Source organism: Trichoplax adhaerens, genomic scaffold (genome assembly GCF_000150275.1).
Source record: "Trichoplax adhaerens TRIADscaffold_2 genomic scaffold, whole genome shotgun sequence".
Lineage (NCBI taxonomy): Eukaryota > Metazoa > Placozoa > Uniplacotomia > Trichoplacea > Trichoplacidae > Trichoplax > Trichoplax adhaerens.
In genome coordinates this window covers 9,543,805-9,568,321 of record NW_002060944.1, presented here as the reverse complement: position 1 = coordinate 9,568,321, position 24,517 = coordinate 9,543,805, and the positions used below count along the sequence as shown (strand labels likewise).

Below are 24,517 nucleotides of genomic sequence, written 5' to 3'. Positions count from 1 at the left end.
TGGATGACTTGATAAAAGTAATTTATTACTTTGTAAAATTAGTTAAGGTATAGGTTAAGGACCACACAAGTTTTGTTCTAGTTTCTACCTAGGCAAGCCAATACAGTATTTATTTACATCTCTTCCTTGGTTGTAAATCTGCTTTATAAAATTAGCATTGATTGGATGGCTTGATAAAAGTAATTTATTACTTTGTAAAATTAGTTAAGGTATTGGTTAAGGACCTCACAAGTTTTTCTTCTAGTTTCTACCTAGGCAAGCCAATACAGTATTTATTTACATCTCTTCCTTGGTCGCAAATTTGCTTAATAACATTAGCAATGATTGGATGACTCGATAAAAGTAATTTATTACTTTGTAAAATTAGTTAAGGTATAGGTTAAGGACCACACAAGTTTTGTTCTAGTTTCTACCTAGGCAAGCCAATACAGTATTTATTTACATCTCTTCCTTGGTTGTAAATCTGCTTTATAAAATTAGCATTGATTGGATGGCTTGATAAAAGTAATTTATTTACTTTGTAAAATTAGTTAAGGTACTAGGTTAAGGACCACACAAGTTTTGTTCTAGTTTCTACCTAGGCAAGCCAATACAGTATTTATTTACATCTCTTCCTTGGTTGTAAATCTGCTTTATAAAATTAGCATTGATTGGATGGCTTGATAAAAGTCATTTATTTACTTTGTAAAATTAGTTAAGGTACTGGTTAAGGACCACACAAGTTTTGTTCTAGTTTCTACCTAGGCAAGCCAATACAGTATTTATTTACATCTCTTCCTTGGTTGTAAATCTGCTTTATAAAATTAGCATTGATTGGATGACTCGATAAAAGTAGTTGATTACTACGTGAAATTAGTTAAGGTATTGCTTAAGGACCATGCAAGTTTTCCTCTAGTTTCTACAGTAATGAAGCAGAATACAATACAGCAAATACCAATACAGTATTCGTCCAGTTGTATGGTCTCATTTATGATATGCTCATTAGTCCTAACCATTTTGCATCAATTACCTTGTCCACTTCGTTTAAGCAGTCCTACTGATACATTAGACATTTATTGACATATGTAAAAAATAAAATCTAGAAATCGTCCAATCTCATGAGCGCCAAGTAATTTATGCAAAATGGTTCGGGCTAATACTCATGCGCTGATGGATAGATGAAATAGTGCACCAGCGGCCTTTCTCAAATTTTCAAAATAGACACGGCATAAACACCGACGAGATGAGCAAAGGTGCAAGTATGCAAATGAACTCATAGCAAAAAATCTGGTCATCCACTGCCGTATATTAAGAATCATCTCTAGATTTCAACTGTCTTAGCTACTGATCAATCTGGACGTTAGCCACTGTTGCAGGAAGAGCAAACTGATATTAATATTATCTAATAGGAGTTAACGGGATTGCTTTTATTGTTGCAAAACAAGAAAAGGTTTGATTGGTATTTTTCACGACTGTCCATCATCAACACGATCATGAGTTACAATTTAGCCACATGGAATGTGAGCCAATCCAAAGGATTCGCACAATTTCTTCATCAACAAGATGTTGTAGTATTACAAGAAGCGAACCCTGCCAGTCGTAAGGAAATTACCCAAGCTGGATTTAAATTTATCGTCGGTCAGCGGTCACATTGCGGTGAGACACATATCTATGTTCGACAAGGCATGATGGCTCATCCGTTTGGAGATGAGTGGCCACATGGTACTGCTTGCGCTCTGATCGATGATCGCTGGCTAATTTGTGGTGTTCATTGGCCACCATTTAAGGAGAGTAAATCTCTAAGATCGAAATGTGCTAACTGGGTTATGGCAAAGTTGCGTAATCATGAGTATGTTGTCGTTGCTGGTGACACAAATATGAGAAATGATGAAAATGTTTCTGAATTAGATGACACTTTTCTGACCGCTGGCCAACCTGCTGACCATCGCTTTACCATGGACGGCTACGAAAATAAAGGTTGGTGGGTAGATCGCCCTTTTAAATGGAAATGTCGATATGATCGTGTCTATCTCCGTAACAACGAATGGTTGTTAAAGGATTTCCGTGTCGATAAAGGCAATTTTATTTCCGACCATTATTGCTTGAAAGTGCAACTTCAAATGAAACAAGTTTAACATCTAGATAACATGCACGTTTTACAATTACACTAGACACTGTGGACAGTGCACTTACTCGCAGCTCTTTAAATATCGTCTCTCACTCACTATCCTTGCTTAACTTGTCTATTTCAGCTCGATGCTACTGAAGTCTAGCTGTACACAAGCTCGTCAAATTCTTTAACACTTAAATACAGTTTCAACTAACTTCACATCTACACATTCATATACGGTAGGAAAGATCAAATGGTTAAGGAGATTTCTTCCGTTATTTCAAGCCGGATTATACTCCCTGCACTACTGAAGACTATTAGCTTTGCATGCAATCGTATTTTTACAAGTATTGGCCAAGGTCCTATGAAATTAAGCATGAAGCTTTGGATATACCGAAATTTTAAACTATTCCTTATTCTTACGTGCACATAAATTTACTTCTTCAGTATTTTTCGCCTACCAGTATATAAAAAGTGAAATAAATACCCTGTAGCTGTTAATCATGGTTTTACTCCATGGACTTTAATATTCGTATGCTATTGGCAAGAATGGGCCCCATTCTTCAAACACACCAGAAAATTACTCACTATATCCTTTGCATTTACATAGTACAGTATTAATGACAGTTAAATCTATTGATTGAATCTGCTTCTGTGTATTACCCTGCCGCATAGTGATCACGGTAGTAAGGGTTGATAATTGTTATAGCTATTTAAATTCACTTGTTTTTGCTAGATTTATCTAGTATTGTTTTGTCTCATGATTGATTTGATTTGATTGGCATTCACTGATTTTGTCTAATTATATATAACTAAACCAACGAAACAGCATACAAACGGTTGAGGAAAATCCTTTGATCAAAAAAAGCTATGTTCATACCTACCGTATATCATTAACTGCAGATTTTAAAATTCGAAACCATTATAATAATTATTATTCAACATTTAATATTTTATCGAACAAATGCGAACTAATCGTTACTCTACCATTAATATTTGCACTATTAACCTGAGAAGAAATAAAAAGTTTTCTTCCGAACAACGCTACAAATACATAAGCTGCATTTTAGAAACGTGTCAAAGTGTCCTTGCATCATTGGCAGAGTGAAATCAATATTACCAACATTAGCTGAACAAGGTGTTCTCACATAAAGATCTTTTTCGTCTTATGATTAAGTAGATTACGAACTAGTTTATTCGAATTACATTCTTCTGAATGCAGCAGGCAATGAATTACGAAATAGAGCAAGGTCTAACTTTTCTAAAAATTAGTTAAATACTATCCAAGTAGCTTTCGTGGGTTTTACTAACAGTAAATATTAATATTGCTCACCTACGTGCGTAATTTTGCAATTATAATTACATCATTTCTATTGCGAGACGGTTAATTTTTAATATTACTATAATTATAATATTATATACGTTAAATGCATTTCCGATTTCTTAACATTTTATGCAGTAGCATACTAATACATATCGGGTACGTACTTGTAATAACCGTAACACAATACGATAAATTACCATGTATGGTCATTGCTCCAATGTATATTACATTATAAACTAAGTACGCTTTTATCATTCTCATAATGCTCGGAATATACTGTATTTCCTCTATTAATATTGGGCTTTGTATAGAACTCGATATACACGAAAAGTATTATAAATATTCGTTTATGAGCTAATAAGATTTGTCACATCAGAACAACACATCGCATGTCGTTACAAATTCAATTAGATTAGATTTCTCAAACACTTGATAAAAATATACCAATCAATTTCGATCCTAGCGACCAGGATATTTGGCTATATCCAATTTATCAAAGCATACATTAGACACAATCCTATGCATCCTATTGAGCCTCAACTTCTGTAGTCGGAGCAGTTTTCTGTAAAGCTCTATTTAAATCGATTTCAATTGGAAAGATATCTGTTTCTTCCATTTCTTTTATGCAATCTTGATGGTACTCTGTTAAACTGCCTATTAGACGGCGTAATTGTGTGCATAAATCTTGAACTGCAATGTTAAAAATGATAAGTAAATAACACATCACCTAAAAATATGGCAACATTACTCTACTTTATATCATCTTCAAACGTATACAATAATATCGCTATCTATCTTGAGTAGTGGAAATACAGTAAATAGCTGTTAAAATTTTATAGAGATATTACATATGTGAATCAACCACATAGACGATAATTATTTTTTTTACCATGCTTATGGTCAAGCAATTCCAATTTGACCATGACGTCTTGCCTAAGTTTCGCAAACCGTACTCTAGCGTCATGTCGGCATCTTAGTACCAGCCTAAGTACAATTTAGAGTTAGAAAATGTACAACATACGAAATCTAAACATCCTTTAATGTAACTAATTCTAATTTAATATAGCAGTTCCTGATGTAAACATCATCTTGAAGTCACCTGTATTCGTAATTGCCCGTTTCAACTCGGTATAAAGACTCATGCATCGCCTAAACGAATATTACAGATATGAGTATAGTGGTTAATAACTACGTCAATAAGCCTCCTTTAAACAAGTGAAAATATAGCTTTGAAATTATCGATACCGCGTAACCATATTCTTCATCATCCATTTCCTTGACTTTTAAGCAATAAGCCTAGTAATTAATAAGCCAAGAACATTGTCAACATTTCGCTGTTTCTAGAATTGTTATAATATTACAGTCATTCAAAGAGCAATCCTTTTCATACCAGATATTCAAATTTAACATCGGCGTATTTCTTAATCGTCAACCGAGTATCCGGAATTGCCTGAGCCAAAGTACGATCGATATGAAGGTAATTAATTGACAATCAATCGTTTTCAAAGTTAGAATACATTTAGAAACATATGGATAAGTTGTATTATCATCAGCAAGTTATAAATTACTACAAGCGTAATAATGTAAGATTGATGCCTGAGCACTAACCTTACTCAAGTAGGTCATCAGGTCAGTCACGATCTGAAACATAAAGCAAATTCATATTTTCATGTTGGTAGCAGTATAATTTAAAAAAAATTAACAGATAATTTTGCTACAACTGTAGTGTTGACTGGTCCTTACCGGTGCAATGTTTCGAAGCAGCTGCGTTCCAAATCTCTCTAGATTACTACAGTATAATAGCGTTATAAATGACAAATTTAACTTAACATGATCGAGTAATGCTACCTAATTTCTAGTCACGATGACTTACAGCTTTAAAGCTAGCATATTACAGGGTAAATAATAAGGTGGTGATAAATACTATTTTACATAATCTCACCGATGAGCTTCTCCAAATCTTGAGAAAGCCAAGCTCGCATTTGCTTGTGGTTCTTTTACACCGATTGCAGCAAAAGCTTCGCCAAATGCTATAGATGAGAGTAAGGAAATTCTTACCAATAACTACTTTATTTCCTGATATTCACAGTAAGTGCCAATCAGGCAAAGACTTTATTCATTGCATATATTTTACCTTTATGAGCAGCAATTAACTTAGCTGTACTTTTCATCATTGCTCTAGCTCTCTCGATCAAGCCTATAATCAAGGCAGATTATGAATTAGTGTGATTCAACATGATAATTGTCTTTCAATAGAATGTGAAAGACTAACTCACCTAAATAAATACTAGAATTTTGTTGTAATTCTTCCAAACGCTTGACAAGGGTGTCTACAATCGCAAGTTATCATTAGTGAAACGATCGATACAACATCCTATTGACTTTATTGATTTTTAACCGTTTAAAATCATACGTACCATTGCATAAGATAGCTCTGCTCAAGCCAAGAGAGTCAGCAGTGGAAGAACTCATATTTTCTACAATGCGATGTTTGACTTTTTTCAAGACTGTAAAAAAAGTGTACATTTATTTAGTATTGCATGTGATTCGATGACACTACACAAAAACAATATTTCGTCATGTGTAAGTTATTTTAAAATATTAGGTTCAAAAAATGATGATGAAAGAAAAGTGCATTTATGCAGCATACGTGGACCATATCCAATTCATAAATTGTCATTTAAACCAAAATTACTTGAGAAATTATCTAGTTAATCATATTTTATATACATTGAATAGACATACTTTATGAAATCTTGAAAAATGTTAATTATATCTTAATTTTGGGACAATCGAGCATACGATCTATACGATGCGCTTTTACATGAATTATTACTACCTGTTATGATAAAAGTAATATTTAGCAGCAGCCATTAGATGCTAATTATAATCGCTGTGTACGATCTTTCAAACTGATATCTTAGCAATGTAATATCACTAAAACCAAGACATCTAGTTAATATCATGCCACAGTCGATACTATAGTATACTAAATAGCTCAAAATGATTTTACTTTAGATAAGACCCATAACAACGTGTGTCCGAACTAATGGGTAAATCAATCTTCAAGTATTTGTTAGAACAACCATGGTTCATCAATAATATCGGAAAAAAGATTTGTAGTTTACATTATCATAGAAGATATAGTACATCTTGTCAGCCACATGACCATTGTGCGATGGTGTAGAAGCTAATACAGTACAGTAAAATAGTAACGTAACCATATGTCCATCTATTCATATTAGAACTGTAGAGGTCTAAGAAGCATGTTAATTGCCATTTCATTATAAATGCAAAAATTACACGTCTCTCATACTTGAACAGTAGTTTATAACTTTTCAATTTTGTGGTAGTTAAAGTTAGGAATTTGGGTAACTTTATTGCACTATTAAAAACTACAGCCTATTTATTAATAATATAGAATAGTCTCATCATGCCATGCAAAAAGCTATAATAAAGCTTACTTTGGAAAAGAACTTACAAGAAGGATGATCGTTTAAGCAAATTTCAACTATTGTAGTTATTGTATTCAGTAGATTGGCGGTTTATAATACTACCACCGATTATGAATTGAACTAGTACTCTCTTCCTTACCTATGTCTAGTGTTTTTCCTTGCTTTGGATCGCCTTGTAGTTTAACATAATTTATGGTTACTTCACCCTATTGAAGTAATTGAATTGACAATGAAGTCTGATTCAAGACATCCTCAAGTACATATTTTAACCTTATCGTTTAAGGCAAACTGTACCATTTACAGTACAAGCTATATCACGTTCTCATCATTCTACTAAGAGTATGTTGATAGAGGTTTTCCCTTTTTCTAATTGTATCATTTTCATCTTGTCTATTCGCTAAACAATTTACGGTATCCAATTTCAAATGCCGTTGTACGCTATAATGCTACTATTACACAGTAGTGTTACCATGTAATATCATTTGTTTAATTTAATCAATGAAATGGACTCGTATATCGCTATTCGATAAAATTATGGAGTCGTCAAGAAGCTCTGACTTGAAGATTGAGTTTTTACTAGCGTAAGTAGATAGCAAAAGATTGATACAGCAATAATCATAATCTACCCGGATGCGTTAACATAATCCACTTGGACGGTAAAATTGTATTCTGCATACAGTATTGACATTTACTACCAGATGTAGGCAACTATCCATACGGTAATTTTCAACATTTTCATTTTTTCCTTTGGATTAAAAGGAATACTCGGCATACTTTATAACTATGACGATTACAATTGATGTGAATGGAATCAATATACTGTTAAGGGGTGAAAAATTGGAATGTGTTTGTTTAACAAGCATTTTCTTCATCGAGTTCTTTTAACAATGATTGTTCTACCTCTATCGCTAGAGAAATACAACCAAGATATACTGGACTACTATTAAGTATATTTTTACAACTGTTTTCTTCATCGAGTTATCTCAACAATGCTTGTTCTACCTCTATCGCTAGAGAATACAACCAAGATATACTGGTCTACTATAAGTATATTTGTACAACTGTTTTCTTCATCAAGTTATCTCAACAATGCTTGTTCTACCTTTATCGCTAGAGAATACAACCAAGACATACTGGTCTACTATAAGTAAATTTTTACAATTATTACTTTCATCGAGTAATCTCAACAATGCTTGTTCTACCTCTATGGCTAGAGAATACAACCAAGATATACTGGTCTACTATAAGTATATTTTTACAACTAATACTTTCATCGAGAAATCTCAACAATGCTTGTTCTACCTCTATCGCCAGAGAATACAACCAAGATATATACTGCTATACGGTATGGATATTATTTTCTTGGGGGGAACCTACCTTGATTGCTTGAATATTTTTAGCTACTTCTACTTTAGTTTTGCCTTTGACCGAGATGTTGTTGACTCCGACAATTTCATCGCCGGCACTTAATGTGGCATCTTTAGCAGCAGGTGTATTATCAAAGACTTGTACAACGTATAAGCAAGGGCATAACGGCGCACCACCTCCAATACTGATACCAATTAAATTTTTGGCATCCTTGGTTAATTTGACACTGCCAGGAATGCCGACATTTCTGTTACCATCATCCGCCATGGATGATCGTTAAAAAATCAACATCAGGAAAACAATAGATTAGACGATAAGATAGCAAAATGGAAGAATCAAAGTGAACAGAACTGCAAGAATTGGATGGAAGTAGTAGTCACGGCGATTGTCTTTCCTCTGACTCATTTGTCATCAGCAATCATTTTATTACCCTCATGGAATTAGTCTAGACTGTCGTATCGATTGGAAGCGTATGATGACTAGCATGGCCTTTTCTTACTATCGATATACACGTTTATTTTATACTGCAAGGAAACGATGCTATTGAAAAATAGGCTAGGCTATCTGACAAGACGTTTTTTTATACAATTATTTCTACTGTTCATCCACTCCTGTACTAGTAGAATATTCTTTGAATTGATGATGTAGCCTAGGCATGTTGTATCCTTTCCATTGGGGTTGATAGGCAATGCAATCAACTGGCCAACGAGAACAGTTACCAAATCCTTACAAGACAACTAGTATGTTTGCGATCAAGAGAAAATCTCTCTTTTGAAATGATCTCAAATTGAGGAATAAAATAAGAGATAAAAAAAGGAACATAAAAGAAAGAATAAGGAATGAGTTGGTCATCCATGGATTGACCAAGTTGAATAACCAAGTTGAGTATGGATGAAAGGATAGTAGGGAAAGTTCATGATGATGATTAAATTGGTTGGACTCTTATTACCTTGGATCAAGTTCGTACTCCATCCCTTGATTGAACGTTGGTAAAGATCGATTATGATGTGTTGTTGGCGCTACCCAATTGCTCATATCAATTGTCTAATTGGAGAATACAAGCCAAACGGAATGGATGGAACAGTCGGGATTACTTCAATAACAGATTGCTGCTTGGAGCAGATGTTTCTTGTTTGATATAAGTGACGTAAAAGAAGAGAAGATTTTTAGCTTTGGTTGCCTGCCCTCTAGTCATCAACCTTCAGTACGCCATCCAGTCGGCAAGTCTATACTGGCTGCAGCGTTTTCATTTTTTGTATGACGAAAGCCTGGAGAGGACACGTGATCAACGCGGTACGGTCTTACAGTTCACAGTGTACAGTACGCCATACTGTACACGGTACAGTGCTGGGGCAGACCAGGGGTCTGATCATCATTTCCCGACGTTTCAAACTAGACCAAAACGCCAAGTTTTCATTTTACGACACGAGTTGTATACCAATCGATTGAAAATAGAATGCTTGTTCTGAATATAGCATTGATATCGATAAAAGGTATGCCAATGGACTAATATTCGCAATGAAAGTGGAAAGTTTGGAATAAACTGTGGCGTTTTTTTTACTGTAGACGTAACGTGCTTTTACAGTCGGTGACGTCCTCCGTCACAGTACATTGTATTGTAATGTAGTGTACTGTACTGCACACTGTACACTCAGTACGCGGGGAGCATGAGTCATTTTCAGACAGACGGATGGCGCCTCCCTGTCCATTATTCGACCTAAGGGAGTTGTTGCTTTCGTCTGCATCCTCTCAAGGGAAATCAGTTTTAAAGTGCATGGATAAACCTTGGGTCGATTAACGGATTGCTTAGTACCTGTTATGATTATGATTATCAAGCTGTAGTACATTGCAGGAGGAGCCGCTGTGCTACTCATTAATTATCTATCAATGCATTAAAATAATCTTCCAATTCAATCGCTTCGATACAAGACATTCCAGGCAGAAATTCTGATATTTCGTTGCCTTTAATGCACAGGGTTCCATTTCAATACGATAGAAATCCATGGGCAATTTTGAATAAATAGTGTGGAAAATAAATTTCAAATTCAATGCTTGATAAATTACTGTAAGTGGACAGTACAGGAAAAAAATTTTTAATTTTACAACAATTTTCAGTCATTCTAAATAAGCATCTACGAGGCATTAATAGCTCGTATCGCACATTTCAAATCTGTAGAAGAGCTCCACACATAGTTTAATTTATTCTCTGTTAAGATTTAAATTAATTACATTCGAGGTATTGCCCATTTTCGGCTCAGATTCATTCAATTTGAAGAACGAAAACACCGACTTCGCTACAGCTTTTGCTGCTCCTTTTCTTGATTTTATTTGAACAAGGTTAGATGAAAACATGACAGCCTTAGTCTGTCAATCTGAAACAGCTACGTACACTCGCATATTACAGTAGGGTAATGCAACAATTCTCAATTTGAACAGCTTTTAGTATCCAGAAAATGGAAGGGATTCAATTCGGTGCACCTGCAATATCCAATTAAAATTTTGTCCAGATGACTTCATTCAATATCTCCTGATGACATCGTTTTTGATCCAATCAACTCTATGACAAAAATACTGGCTGATTTACCCAGAAACACTAGCCCTCGATTCTTAAGGGTAAAGTCTTACACCAAATTCATGACAATCTTATCAAAGTGTGTATGCTGTACTGTAAATAAATATTAGGAATACGTGATAGAATAATAACGTCCCCAAGTTAAATCACGAATTGGATAAACTTAAGGAATGTTCATCTACAGTAATTACATCTGAAAAGTCCTATTTCGATGACCTATAGGCTTGATCATACTATCGCATTCGATATAGCCAAAAGTGGCGCAAAGCCGACATCAAGTCAAGGTGTTTGACAGAATGTGTCTGTCCTGGGATAAGCATTTGTGTGCGTTGTTAATCTACTCGCAACGATTCAGTAATACTTTCAGCCAAATAATACTGCACGACAAATGACATTTGCTCCTTGATTGTCCTAATATATCCCTTAGTGCATGATGCAAGTCCTTATTATGGCTATTTACATACTTGATTTAATATGATGGAGGTGAAAATCACCGGTAATGTTCCGTAGAATCATAATCTAGGGTATATTGCGGGATAATGATTCAAGGGGAATGCATTAAGTTCTTCAACTCAAAACGTATGCTAAAATACGAACAACTCCTTACGGACTACGCAAAAATCCATGACACTCTTCAAAAGGTCTACCTGCACCAATTAAAATTTACGATATTCTGTCCAATAATCGTATAAAATAAATTACGGAACACCTTATCACAGTTGTCATGCTGATCGGGTTGATTAACTAAATGCGAGCTTGAGCTAAAGTACTCTTGCTTAATTAAAAGATAACAATGCATGGATTTAAAGTAGGTCAATAAACACTTCATACTTTACTTTCAGAGTCATCCTTGCTATTAGATCGCGGATACAGTGAAAAATAAAAATACCAGTTAAGCATCCGGTCCATTTTTGCCGACAGCAATTTGATGAATATTCGTGTATAGATATATATATATAGTATATGAATCAAAAATAGCAATCATATACTAAATACTGTAATTGGTATCACATCAGGTCTTCATTTACTCATTATCAACCAATAGCATGCAAAGAGCATAAATATGAAATGTTAAGCATTCCATTTTTCTAAGGTCAAAATATAAAGGAAATCCGCTCATGTTACAAAAGAATCGTCGTTTATAGAAAGTTTAGAATGTCTATAAATATTTCATGAAATACAACAGATATACATTAATATCAATAGGAATAGTTTGATTTATTAGTATCCACGGTGACAATGATACAGTATTTGCATTTCAAATGATCTCCCAAAGTCTGGAAATAAAGGCGACAGAAAGATTATTCTCCTTACCACAAATACACAATTAACAATACATCGAAACCTGATTAAAATTAAATCCAACTTAGAACTTGCTCAATTTCAACAAAACACCCTGTGGCTATACGGATTGACTATAAATGTACTAGATAAACAAGCATATAATTAATTCATCTGCCACTCGTTTCCGTAACGAAATCAAATGGGTTGATATTTATTCGCACCTTTATCATCAACTTCCTTCATATTGAACTAATATCGCTACTAAAGCTGTCCATTTTATGCTTTAGATGTTACAAACCATAAGTACATACATAATGACTATAATTCCAAACTGTAGTTTGTAGAATAATGACGGATATCGATTCTCTCAAAAGTAAGCTGTTAACGTTAAGTAATACCATAGAAGAATAACTATTCTGATAACCTAAAGTAAATCTTGCACATTAATACTAAAATAAGCGAGAGAAAAAAATATATTGCAATTTAATACAGTAACATTTATTTAACAATATTATTTAAAATATTTTTATAGTAGTTGTAATAATAACTCAGATAGATGAAAAAGGATTATAGAGATAAAGAAAGGATCTTTATTAAACAAATAGATATGCCTAACTAGGAGAGATCAGCTTTAGAATAGAGCCAACGTAGAGACGCAACAACTGCGCCAGTTACATCTAATAGCCACATATATAGTGCAGTACAGTAAGCGTACAATCGTGTGATATATCGTGATAAGTTACTGACTTAGATAATAGTCATTAAACGAGTATGGATGAGTAGGCATACAGTAGATCATACGACAGTAGTTGCGCAGGTAATTAGGATAGGTATTCTGCTTAGTTATCGTACCAGAGCTGCAAAATATTCGTTAAATTTTAAATTTTACATTAATATATTTATAAATTTCAATTGAAGCCTAGAATAAAGTATTTACTTACAGTAATCGAACCTTTCCTAAGTTCTGAGAACCATGATCTTTGCCAACCACCCCAAAAAACTCTAAATATGGTTATAAACAAAACATTGTACGATGTATCAATCAAATTTTAATTTCACAGGAATGATGAATCAGTGATTTCTGAATTTATAAGTAATTGATGTCTTTAGTAATTCGATATACAATCCTTAACTTTTAACTCTTCTTAGCAATGTAACTATGTAATATCTTAGATTCTTAATAATATTTAGCTGCTTCTAGAATATATATTTTAGTTTTTAAGGACAATTTTCTTGCCCATTAACGATATTCAGCTACGATTAAAAGAAAACGATTATCGAATTAGGAAATACGCCCTGAAAAAATTTTCATTTTCAAGCATGTCGCATTAGCTACGGTTATCACATTGTAGGTTAAAGTACATATAGTTAACTCAATTCACTTTTTGTTATGTATAGTATAAGCTACCAATAGCGGATATATCATAGATTAGCTAGCTATTATTAAAGCTTACTTGAATCATAACGATTTTTGATAGTGTTTTATATAAAATAATTTGAAAAGAATCAAGAATAATTCGCGAATCACGCAATCTCATTAATACTCGTACACGCAAAAATAGCTTGAGTTAAGATTATAAATCGCATTTTTATGTATTCACATTTATCATTCTCTCTGAAGCCACCAAGAATTTAATATTTTATTGGTACATATCAGAATATAATTGGAAAGGTCTTCCATGCGCTTACTGATTATGCTCTAATTAAATCTTGTAACAATTCCAATCATAACTGTTATCATTAATAATTCTATATAATTTACTTTCATTAAAATCAGATCTCTATTAAGTCCATTAAAGATATGATAAGCCATCAATGATTTAGTAGTTCTTGTAATTTCATGCAATATCCGTATAATAAAATATCGATATCTCTAATCAGGATATCAGAGAAATTAGCCAGGAAAGGCTGCCTGACTATAATAAAAAGTAAGCCCATGTAAGCAATTGCCTTTCTACCAAAGAATTTAAAAGTTCTATTTTTAATAAAGCTTTGCAATCAAATAAAACAATATACGAAAGGTAATAAACTATACTCTATTTTCTATCATTGATATAGTAGTAACAGTACAGAATATGATTTCGCAGGTAATATCCTCAATATTTATCATTAACACGATAATTGACGATAATTAATATTGAAACCTATACTCGAAGATAACATTAAATTTTAATTTCTTTCCTAGATGAAAGGAATAATGCTACGATACTAACAGTAGATAAGATATTGAAATAGTGATTAAGGTCTAAATTGTAGGAAGTTCAAATCCTCTAGATTTTCAGGCAAAGCTTAAAAACGACTTCCTGTAGGCAATAGGATAATAACTTGAGTAATGCAATATTATATCGGTACTAAATTTTATAGTAGCAAACTACTACATCCCTTAGTATTTGGAATAAATATTGAAGCTTTCATTAAAGTATAACCTTTCGTACTCATAGCCTAGAGTATTTCATAAATAAAAAATATTTTTTCATCAAGTTATTTCGGTATTTCATGCTATCTCCGGAAAGCTGTTATAATGACAATTCACTTTAATTGCTAATCTAAATTTATAGTATTATTCTCGTTGACTGTAAAAACTAAGCAGATATGTCAGCGCTTATGGGATTTTCACGTCTTGCGGCTAATCTAATACCGTTATAAGAAATACAAAAGAATTGCAAAATTATCCGTTGTTATGGTATTTGTCTATTACATAGAACTTAGAAATCAACCTAAATACCGCTGTGGATTTGCGTCATAAATTTGCCAGAGGAAATACCAAATCTTATGATATTACACAATAAATTCCAAATCACTCTTTAACAAAGGAATTTACGCAATACAACATCCTCATTTATAATAGGAATTTCAATCAGCTACCATCTGTATAGAATCTGTATATGTACGAGTACATGTATATTACGGTATATCATACAAGATTAAAAATTATTTTCAAACAACTATATTGCTGGAGGTACAATTCGCCTAATAGCTTCAAACAATAATCTGAGTAGAGAATAAATATTATGATAAACAAACTTATTGATGAAAATGGCCGATGAATATTTCAAATATTCTTTATTAGCCAATATCAAAATTTGCTAAAGTATAAGATAAATTAAGTGAGACTGTGAAACTTATTTCTTTTCTTTCCCGCAGTTTACCATTTTCCAATCGGTTAACGTTTATTAAATTGATTGTATAAGTTCCAAAGGTCAGCATCAACAACAGCTATTGTCATTCTATTTATGACCGAAATTGGAATAATAAATTTATATTTTGTCAACTTATTCATATATTAAATACTTTTACAGTATACTAGACTATGATTTCAATGTATAAAATTAAATTTAGATATGGAAAAAGGTCGTTTTTCTAAGGGATAATTCTATCTAAAAAGTAATAATTTCTGCCGAGTTTCAAATGAATGGAATCTCATTAAAAATACTTTATCTTGCTGAATTTAGTACTGTCGTTAATGAAAACATCCAATATTATTGCATAGTTATGCAAAAAGTAGCTCATTATAGTTCATAAATAATAATTAATCATTCTTGTCATGGTAAGTCATTACTTATTGATTTATTGCAATGATTAAATATAACTATCTACAATTGTATGAATCTTCTCTTATTCATTTTTGGGTGAAAATAAATTTAAAAGCATATACTTGGAACGAACTGTCTCTATTTCTGCTACATTACTATCAAGTTTAATAACTAATCCCTTAAAGCCATCATAATACCAATTATATTCAATTTCTTATTCAATTCAAAGGTGAATCTTTAATGGTGTCCTAATCTATGTACATCAGCGTCGTATATTTATTCGTGCCTTACTAAAGGAACAATATTTATTACGTACCTTTATTATGGCAGAATTTAATTTTTTGATGAACTTTAAAAATTTGTTGTTCAATTTCAATAGCAGCAAGTAAGTATGTTGTTTGCAAGTAGATTAAAGTTAGCAGATTGTAGAACAATAAATAGAAAATAAAGATAATATATGTCTATCACCTTTCAATCAGCTTATTTCAATAGATAATAATAAAATTTCAAAGGGTTTTCTAACCGGTTTAGTCAATATTAACTATTCAAAATTGATGAAAATAATATTAGCTATTGTTAATGATTGATATAGTCAACCATGATTAAGATGAGATTACAGATACTATTGCCTTAGTTGACGAAATCGTCATTCCTTTCAATTATCTTTTGGTGATAACTTTTCATATCATAAAATAAAAAATTTGACTTAATAATTTTCTAAATCTATCAAAGTAAGGAATCTCGTAATAGGAGAAAAAAGAAGAACAGAAATGAATCTTAATCATAGTTATCATTCTGCTACAATGATCACCAACATGACTATGCATCAAGATACACCTGAAAAGCCACTATCTAATCATGCTGATAATGATTCCCTCATAGTAATCCAATCGACATTAATCGAAGTAATGTGGTGTATAACTGGTGGAACTACCATCTTGACCAATTTAGGTATACTATTAATCATAGGCTGGTATCGAAAATTACGTCAAACTCCACATGCACCTTACATGATTAGCATGTTTATTGGCAGTTTATTATCCTCTATTTTCTACGTTTTACCTCGCCATATTAAGGCTGGTAATAATCACATGATGCAATATCCATTTCCATGCTCAATTATGCCCTATTTAGGATCATCATTTCTTGTCAATTTAAATTTTCATATTTGTATCTTAACATTAAATCGCTACCTATCTATTGAATTTCCATTTCGTAATTTATATTTTTTATCTCACAAAGTGAGTGTATGTATCTTGATTTGTCTATGGCTGTTGACTGCGGCGATAGCAGCATTACCTTTAATGACATTTGTTCAATATAACAGCTCAAGATGTGCGGTATATATTATCGCTGAAAATGAAGATGCACGTGTATCACAACAGGTTTACTTAACAATCATTTTTACATGTTTATTAATTTTGCCATTAGCATCCTTTCTACCATGCTATGCTCGTATCTTTTATATCGTTAATGTTCATGCACGACGTATGCAAGGCGAAAATGACGGCCATGGTCATCAATTATCGCTCAATAGGCACAATATTAAAGCCGCTAGACAAATCATTATCTTAGTGACTTTATTCTTAATATGTTATTTACCTTTTGCCATTACCTTTATGATACTAAATGTTCGCCCTGGTTTAATATATACCACTACTGAACTGAATATTATTCATTTATTACGATTCGTCGCCTTTTCTTATCCTGCTGTTAATCCAATCTTATTCGCTTTCTATACTGCTGATATTAAAATTGCGATTAAAATGTCTTTAAGTAATCTTTCCAACCAATGCTGTAAACGATTTCGTCATCACTCCTATCAATTATCAACTTAAGGATATTACTAGGTAAGAGCTGAAGATAAAAGAGACCAATTATAATTAGTGCACATAAGCATAAAATGGATGATTTATTTACAGTTAATGGAAGTTAGATATTACTATGTAGTGTAGTCGTTATAATTAATAAGTTTTCTAAGTAATAAGGACGACATTTAGAAGAAAGAAGCATGCTAAAATTTTTCTATCCCTGTACCCAGTAACTAGATGACATTTATCAATGTTACATTTAGATAAATTAAAAATTTATAACCCTTCAATGTATTAGCTAATTCTCAATTTATTGGAGTGTATATCGATTGGAATGAATAAATTTTGTACTTACTGCAAAGATTATTACCATCTTTACATTAGGTACTCGTGTATCTGCCTACTTTTATTTCGAACATATTATCAAATTACGCCTTACCAAACGATAATGCCCATCCTGCACAATAAAATTCAGCTGAAAATATTAGATAGTCAGTTTTCTTACCGAAAATATAGTTGAAAACTTGAATAGACCGATTGATCCTAATATGTTTTCTAATACTTTAAATTTCAACTAAAAAGCATTAGTACTTTAAGTTGTTTATGACAGCTATTTTTGAAGGCACCGAACAAAACTCAAATTTTCACTACGGTCATGATAATTTTATTCTCTAACGATAATTTGTCTCGCATTGTTTTTTATTAATTTCTATGGTAAAACCACAGCACAATCAGATGTGAATACTGATATTAATATCAGTATACTAGTACTGATTATTCGTACGACAAACTGTTCTTGCCTTTTATGCAGGTACGCCTTTATCTATTTTAGCTGGATATAGAATTGCTTCTATATCATACTTCGATATAATTACCGATTTTCTAATTCGATCTATTTAGTCAAATAGCAATAAGATCTTGCGGAAATTCTTAGTACTGTGAAGCCCATCTTATTAGTCTAGTCTGCAAAGTTTCCAGATAGCGATTTTCTGTTCGTCATCATGTTATGTTTCCAATAAAGTATTTTAGCATTATAACCTCTTCTTTTCGGAATCAAAGCTACAGTATCCATTATACTTAGTCATTATGAGAATAATATTTTGATTGGAAATCCTCTAATAAGATAAATTTACTTCAAGTATGACTATTTTATTGTAGATATTGCTCAATATCTTCTATTTTATAGTCTATCCCTTCGTCTCGTCCTTCGTTTTCGGTTCGTTTCAGCTGATTTCTATCTAATATCTTTCTATTATCGCGCTTTTGCAGCCCTTACAGATATTTTACTCTTATACCGTTAAAAATCTGTCTGGTATTATCGAGGCAGACCGTGATACTATCAGTAAGCGAAACTAAAAGTTAGCAAATATTATATTAGCAACTTTTTGACTTGACTACAGTTGGAAATTTAATAGAATTGTGACTGTACATCCTTTCCGATAATACCAATTAAAATTAATGTCTGGCTTAGAATTATGACAGTAGAATTAATAAATAATATTTCATCGATTTTTATTTGTTCATCCGTATTACTACTTCAATACTGTAATTCTATCGGCTTATTGATCTTATGCTTTCATTGTTGACTGTAGATTATTGACCGTTTGTTAAACAATCGCCAGTATAGTTACAAGAATGGCAGGTGGCAATAATTTAAACTATACTCCACGTGCTTTAGAATTCGAGAATTGGAGAAGACTTGAAGAACCTTGATTAATATTAGCCAAATAATGACCATTTATGTTCTGAGCTACTCGTGTATTTTATGAAATATTCACAATTATTAAATTAATGAGCAGCTCTCATTTTTATACCCCGCATGTGCATGGCATATATGCATTATATTTAAAAAAATTGTGGATTATAGCTGCAATAGTTTATATGTTTTTGTTGTTTTCGTTGTATCGCAGATAAAGATTTCTTGTTTGCCTGTATTAGATCAACAGGAATTTACTATTGAGGTTGAAAAAGTAGTCCTGCGAATTATTGAACAGAAATAATTACAGTTCTTGTCTCGGTATTTCCGATTATTAATATTTCTTATTCGCTCTATGGAGAATAGTCTTTACTAGATAGTTGTATCTGGGCATGGAAAAGGAGTTTACAGCAATTTTTACATAACTTGCAGTATATCGGTGAATATTTCATCCTTTAAAATTTAGTGACAAACAATATTGGATAGCAGGCCGCAATCTCATCTTTTTGGCCTATCTATATCAGCTATGACTATCTTGTCTTTTGAAAGATAACCATATCAAACCGAAAAACTGTATCTTTACTAGTTATTACAGGAACGAAGGCTTTAGATATATTCCTTTGCACGTCATGATATAGAATATTGGTGTTCAATAAAGTAAAAGCACTGTGTATTATTAAAAATTTATAAACCTGAGCTGTTTCATTTTTAACGTGATTATGTATAGAATACCGGAAAATGCGACGAAAGCTTTAATTTTCAGATCATGTAAACCACTCTCTATGATCTGATTAAGAGTCATCTATACATCTATATATAGTAATCTACATTGATAATCAAATGATTGTTGCTAAGTTTACGATTAGTCAAAAATTGCCAAGGGCATAAAATTTCTCGAAACGCCAAGGCAGGGATTCCATGTATCTTTTTATCCGTTCATCAAGATCCAATAGCGTTCTACATTAAAAAAATACATCGCTTTTTATCACCAGAACTGTTATAGCAAAATGGTTCCAGATTGAACTTGAATGATCAATTGGGTATTGCACAAACCATCTTGGATCAACCGCATTTTGGTTCACTGAATATTAAATACTATGGTACTAGACTAGTAAGAAGTACTTGATTATAAATTAGGGCACGTCGATTGGCGGCCCTCTTAAAATTGGCATTTGTGAATTTGTTTATAGTAAGTCTGTATCACTTTTTGGCAGAGGCTATTACCCTGAGTCAGTGTTAATGAACTATGTATTAAATCTGAAAATAATTAGTTCCTGTTTTAATGAATTATAGACTTCATTCGCATAGTCTCAATACAAGCGACTAAAATCATTTAATAAACAATTTTAAGTTGTAATTATAAAATAGACTAATAGCATAGTTAAAATAAACTACATAATGTTCTTTCTCCCTGCATTTTAGGATTAAATGTAACTAGTATCTTAACTAATTCTTCTATGCTATTTTACTACTGCAATATAGTTTTACTTAATTAGTTTTTAAATACTTTGGCAATTGCTAACTTTCAATTTGCGATTAAAATAAAAAATACTTTATTATAATCGCTTGATCGTCTTCTAATTCATTTGTAGTAAAATTTTCATATTTAATGATTATGCTATTATTGAGAATAACTCAACATTAGCATAGTTCTGTATCGTACGTTAGCATTGCTTGCATTTGCTTAGGCTTCTAATATCGAAATATTTGTGGCAATTATTCTATAAAAGTATGTTAGTTTTCTATGACAAGCCTATAGCATAAATTCGTCTGACAAGATAGCTATCATTAATTAATAATTAGGGAATTATTATCGATCACTGAGGTAAGCTGCATCAGATGTCAAGTAGAATAAAACTCAATAATAAATACCGCAAATTGTAATAGATTCACAAAACATTTTTGTATTAACTCTCAATGTTGTCTAACTTACAAGTAAGTATAGGTTACTTTGAAAGTATATCATTCGCATTAGTCAGTTATACGTAGGTATTTAATTGACGGAAAATCAGTGTTTTCATGATCTTCAACGTTAATTTTAAAGAAAACAGTTAAAATTATAAACGCCATCAGTGAAGAGTCTTGAATTAAATCTATTACGAATACAGTATTTCATTCATTATAGGAATGTGATATAAATTTACTTGAATAGTAAATTTATATATAACGGGGCAAAATTGTAACTTTATCCAAAAATATTTACTGTGATTTGCTACTAGTATATTGATGTACGAGTATGAGTAGTAAAGGACTCAACCAACTTTTTTGAATGCAAATTTAATTTCTAAAACTCTGATTAGAAATTACATTACGCACAGTAATAACAGCTGTGGCACTATATTGAAATTAAAATGCTGAAAGACTTCATGATTTATGATTGAAATAGTTCGAAAATGGAAATGTTAGGGTAATGCGACGAGATATCATAAATTGGCATCAATACGTAAGTATGATATAGTGTATCTGAATGCTTCTGTATCGTAGTAATTGCTATGATACAAGATGGTATCATCGTGTACTGTACAATTGAATAAAATAACGTTTATAAATGAGGAGCTAGTATTGAGAGAATTGATTTAGGGGATGTGAAGATTGGCAAATTAAGCTGCTGGACGTAGTTTTAAAGACTCCCTTAAAAGTTCCGTTAAAAAATGCACTGTAGATTATGGAGTCTAAAGGAATAACTCCTTATAATGTTCAATTTCTTCCAACATGTATTTGATATTTAAAAACCATTTTTATTTATTGCACTGAGCTACGTAAGTACAATTCGTAAACTGGATAATATTTACAAGGAATTTCTAAATTTAAATTTTTTTGCTATTGATAAATATTATTATTTCAAAATAGATTTCATCTACTCTGGTTTAAATACCCTTCAGATTATGGTCTTAACAAAAAAGGAATATCTTACTTTACAAATCAACTGTACATCTTTATCTATCGAAATAACATCAGTCACTATGCTTTGTTAAGATTGATTATTTTAAATACAATTAGAACTGTTATCGCTATGAACTGGAGCATCTTACAGAAATTGAAGGATTCTATCAATTACAACATTTATAAATACTAAACGTTATAATTATGGAGATCAGAGTATCAACGTTTAATAGAAGCAAAAAGCTGTTCAATGGTGATGATTTTAATCCATTAATCATAAACTAACTCCGCATATAAATAGAATATTGTAGTAGATTTATCATACGTATATGAGAAATGCTTTATATATGGTATAGCTACACAGTGGTAGTCTCACATATTTTACATCTATTATGATCATGTATATTTTTAATACTTTAGGTTTAATGCCACACGCATGGAGAATCGCACTCCGAGTAAAATAGCGCAATTTCTAATATCTCTTAGGATAAAATAATATGCACATTTGTCATAGTTTAGGCATTCAGTCTTTCTAGTACTTTCAATCCTATTTTCATGTATGCTCTTTATGATTAGGACAACCCATCATAAGTAATTCTGTTTTCTTTGCATATATATTTGGTCAATTGATGAATTTTACAGCACCTTAAGTTCATTTCTAATGGGTTGAGGTAGGCATAATTTGTCAATATTTGCATAGTCCACATATCGACGTACAGTCCGTCTGCAAAGATCCTCTAGACTTACAAATTTCGATCCGCGTATGCCCAATTGCATTTCACTTTCAGCAGCTGTTGAAGCGATCATCGGATAGAGTTCAGAATTAATATCCAATAAGTCGTCAAATGCAGTTCCCAAGAATGAACCATTTTTAAAATAACTTAATTTACCGACATTCATGTCTAACAATACTCCAATAGTGGTTCCAGCGTAAAATGTATCGGTGAATTTAGTAGGTCTACCATTATGGAATAGATAACCTTTATAATTTAGGCCCCAGCTTTCACAATCAGTACCTAATATATCTATGTATTCGTAGTTGTTGGTGCGTAATTTTGCTTTCTTAGTGCCAACGCCAACCATTACTGATGATCCAAATGTTGGCTCACACAATGTAACTTCCCAATAATGGAGACCTCTATCAAAGCCTTTACTGCCACGTACTGCCGCTGTGCCAGTGCTATCAATAACAGGATCAGTATAAAAGTAGGCGCCTTCTCGACGCGAACACAATTCGACATCAGGAGATTTGTCGTCAATGTTCCACGTCCAATTGTCAGGGAAAGCTTCTTGAATTGGTCCAATCGCACAGGTTGCAACTAAGTCAAATACAAATATCCAATTTTGGTTAATCTGATGATAATATCGAACTTTTTTTATCTTCTACAAATGAAAATCATTAACGATATCCTGTACGTAGGCGCATTTAAGGTATTAATTATTAATCATGGACAGTGTTGGGAAGATACTTTATTCAATCAAGCAGGTTTTATAACTGCAAACTACTAGATTGATGTATGCCGAGCTATAGCAGTACAATTCAATATTGTTCACTTCGGAGAAACAACTTTGTATACTATGATGTTAGCGATTGATATCACATACTGCTGCTTTGTCTACAAAAGCTGTTTTCAAAGTTTACAGCTATTGTAGAAATAATGGTAAAATATAAAGAATGATTGAAAGTTTACAATCAATAGTAACAACTTACCCATTTTGATAGCTAAGATATTTAATGTGTGAAAGAAACCACAAATAGATCGCTGCAAGTAAACTTTTTCTTCAACGAAAGAGTAAACCTAGAAATTATTACAATGAATTAGGATCTTGTCAGGTGCCGGTGTGCGAATAGGATAAGTTCTTCCATCCAGTTAACAATACAATATCAGTACATAGTATTGTTTTTATCCTCAAGACAGGTTGAAGTATATGAACAGAATAGTGGTGCTTCATCCTTCTTCGGCCAATTGAAGAAGTTAAGAGAGAGAAAAGTGGATATTAAACTACAGTTGGTGTTATCAACTCAATACCGAAATCATTTTACTTATCAGGCTATCGTAGTTAAAATGACTTAATTTTACTTCCACACGCAGATGACATTGCATAATTGGCGGCAAATACTTCCGTACTATTGCATACTTTATAATTCTTGTAAACAATTGCACAATGGGCAAAAGTATCAAGGATCGAGCTTAGTAAGCGATACAAGCAGGATTTCAAGCATTAACTAACATGAGTAGTTAACAATAACATTGTACAGTATCTTGTGTGTCAGAAGATTCGATTACGTGCTATCTATTGGAAATTGATTGTGTACAAGTCACTTGGATGGTAGCTGCTGCTTATGCTATCCAATTTTACTATCCGCTATACTAAGGTGCATTATTCAACAACGGTTTGTACTACTCTTATTCTTGGTTACAGTAATTGAAGTCATTTAGTAGCATTGAATGCGAGTTGAAGCAGTTTAAAATACTAATCCGCTGATAGAGTCTATTGATT

General features: G+C 32.4%; 4 protein-coding genes across 4 annotated transcripts; 2 read left to right on the top strand and 2 right to left on the bottom strand.

Moving 5' to 3' along the window:
• Window positions 1-1,472: 1,472 nt before the first annotated feature.
• Window positions 1,473-2,114, top strand: TRIADDRAFT_53975 (uncharacterized protein; the record flags this gene model as incomplete). The annotated part of the gene is made up of 1 exon (XM_002110173.1): window positions 1,473-2,114. One exon carries the CDS (start codon window positions 1,473-1,475, stop codon window positions 2,112-2,114), a length of 642 nt encoding a protein of 213 aa, XP_002110209.1.
• Window positions 2,115-3,939: 1,825 nt separating this feature from the next.
• On the bottom strand, window positions 3,940-8,503 carry TRIADDRAFT_53974 (uncharacterized protein; the record flags this gene model as incomplete). The annotated part of the gene is made up of 13 exons (XM_002109660.1): window positions 3,940-4,103; window positions 4,303-4,397; window positions 4,513-4,562; window positions 4,659-4,709; window positions 4,804-4,863; window positions 5,022-5,054; window positions 5,157-5,202; window positions 5,356-5,443; window positions 5,548-5,610; window positions 5,690-5,743; window positions 5,831-5,920; window positions 7,008-7,074; window positions 8,246-8,503. The coding sequence occupies 13 exons, from the start codon at window positions 8,501-8,503 to the stop codon at window positions 3,940-3,942; spliced, it is 1,119 nt and encodes a 372-aa protein (XP_002109696.1).
• Window positions 8,504-16,440: 7,937 nt separating this feature from the next.
• Window positions 16,441-17,463, top strand: TRIADDRAFT_53973 (uncharacterized protein; the record flags this gene model as incomplete). The annotated part of the gene is made up of 1 exon (XM_002110172.1): window positions 16,441-17,463. One exon carries the CDS (start codon window positions 16,441-16,443, stop codon window positions 17,461-17,463), a length of 1,023 nt encoding a protein of 340 aa, XP_002110208.1.
• Window positions 17,464-22,651: 5,188 nt separating this feature from the next.
• Window positions 22,652-23,771, bottom strand: TRIADDRAFT_63704 (uncharacterized protein; the record flags this gene model as incomplete). The annotated part of the gene is made up of 2 exons (XM_002109659.1): window positions 23,727-23,771; window positions 22,652-23,334 (listed from the first exon to the last, which is right to left on the bottom strand). Exons 1-2 carry the CDS (start codon window positions 23,728-23,730, stop codon window positions 22,652-22,654), a joined length of 687 nt encoding a protein of 228 aa, XP_002109695.1. The 5' UTR covers window positions 23,731-23,771.
• Between the last annotated feature and the right edge of the window lie 746 nt (window positions 23,772-24,517).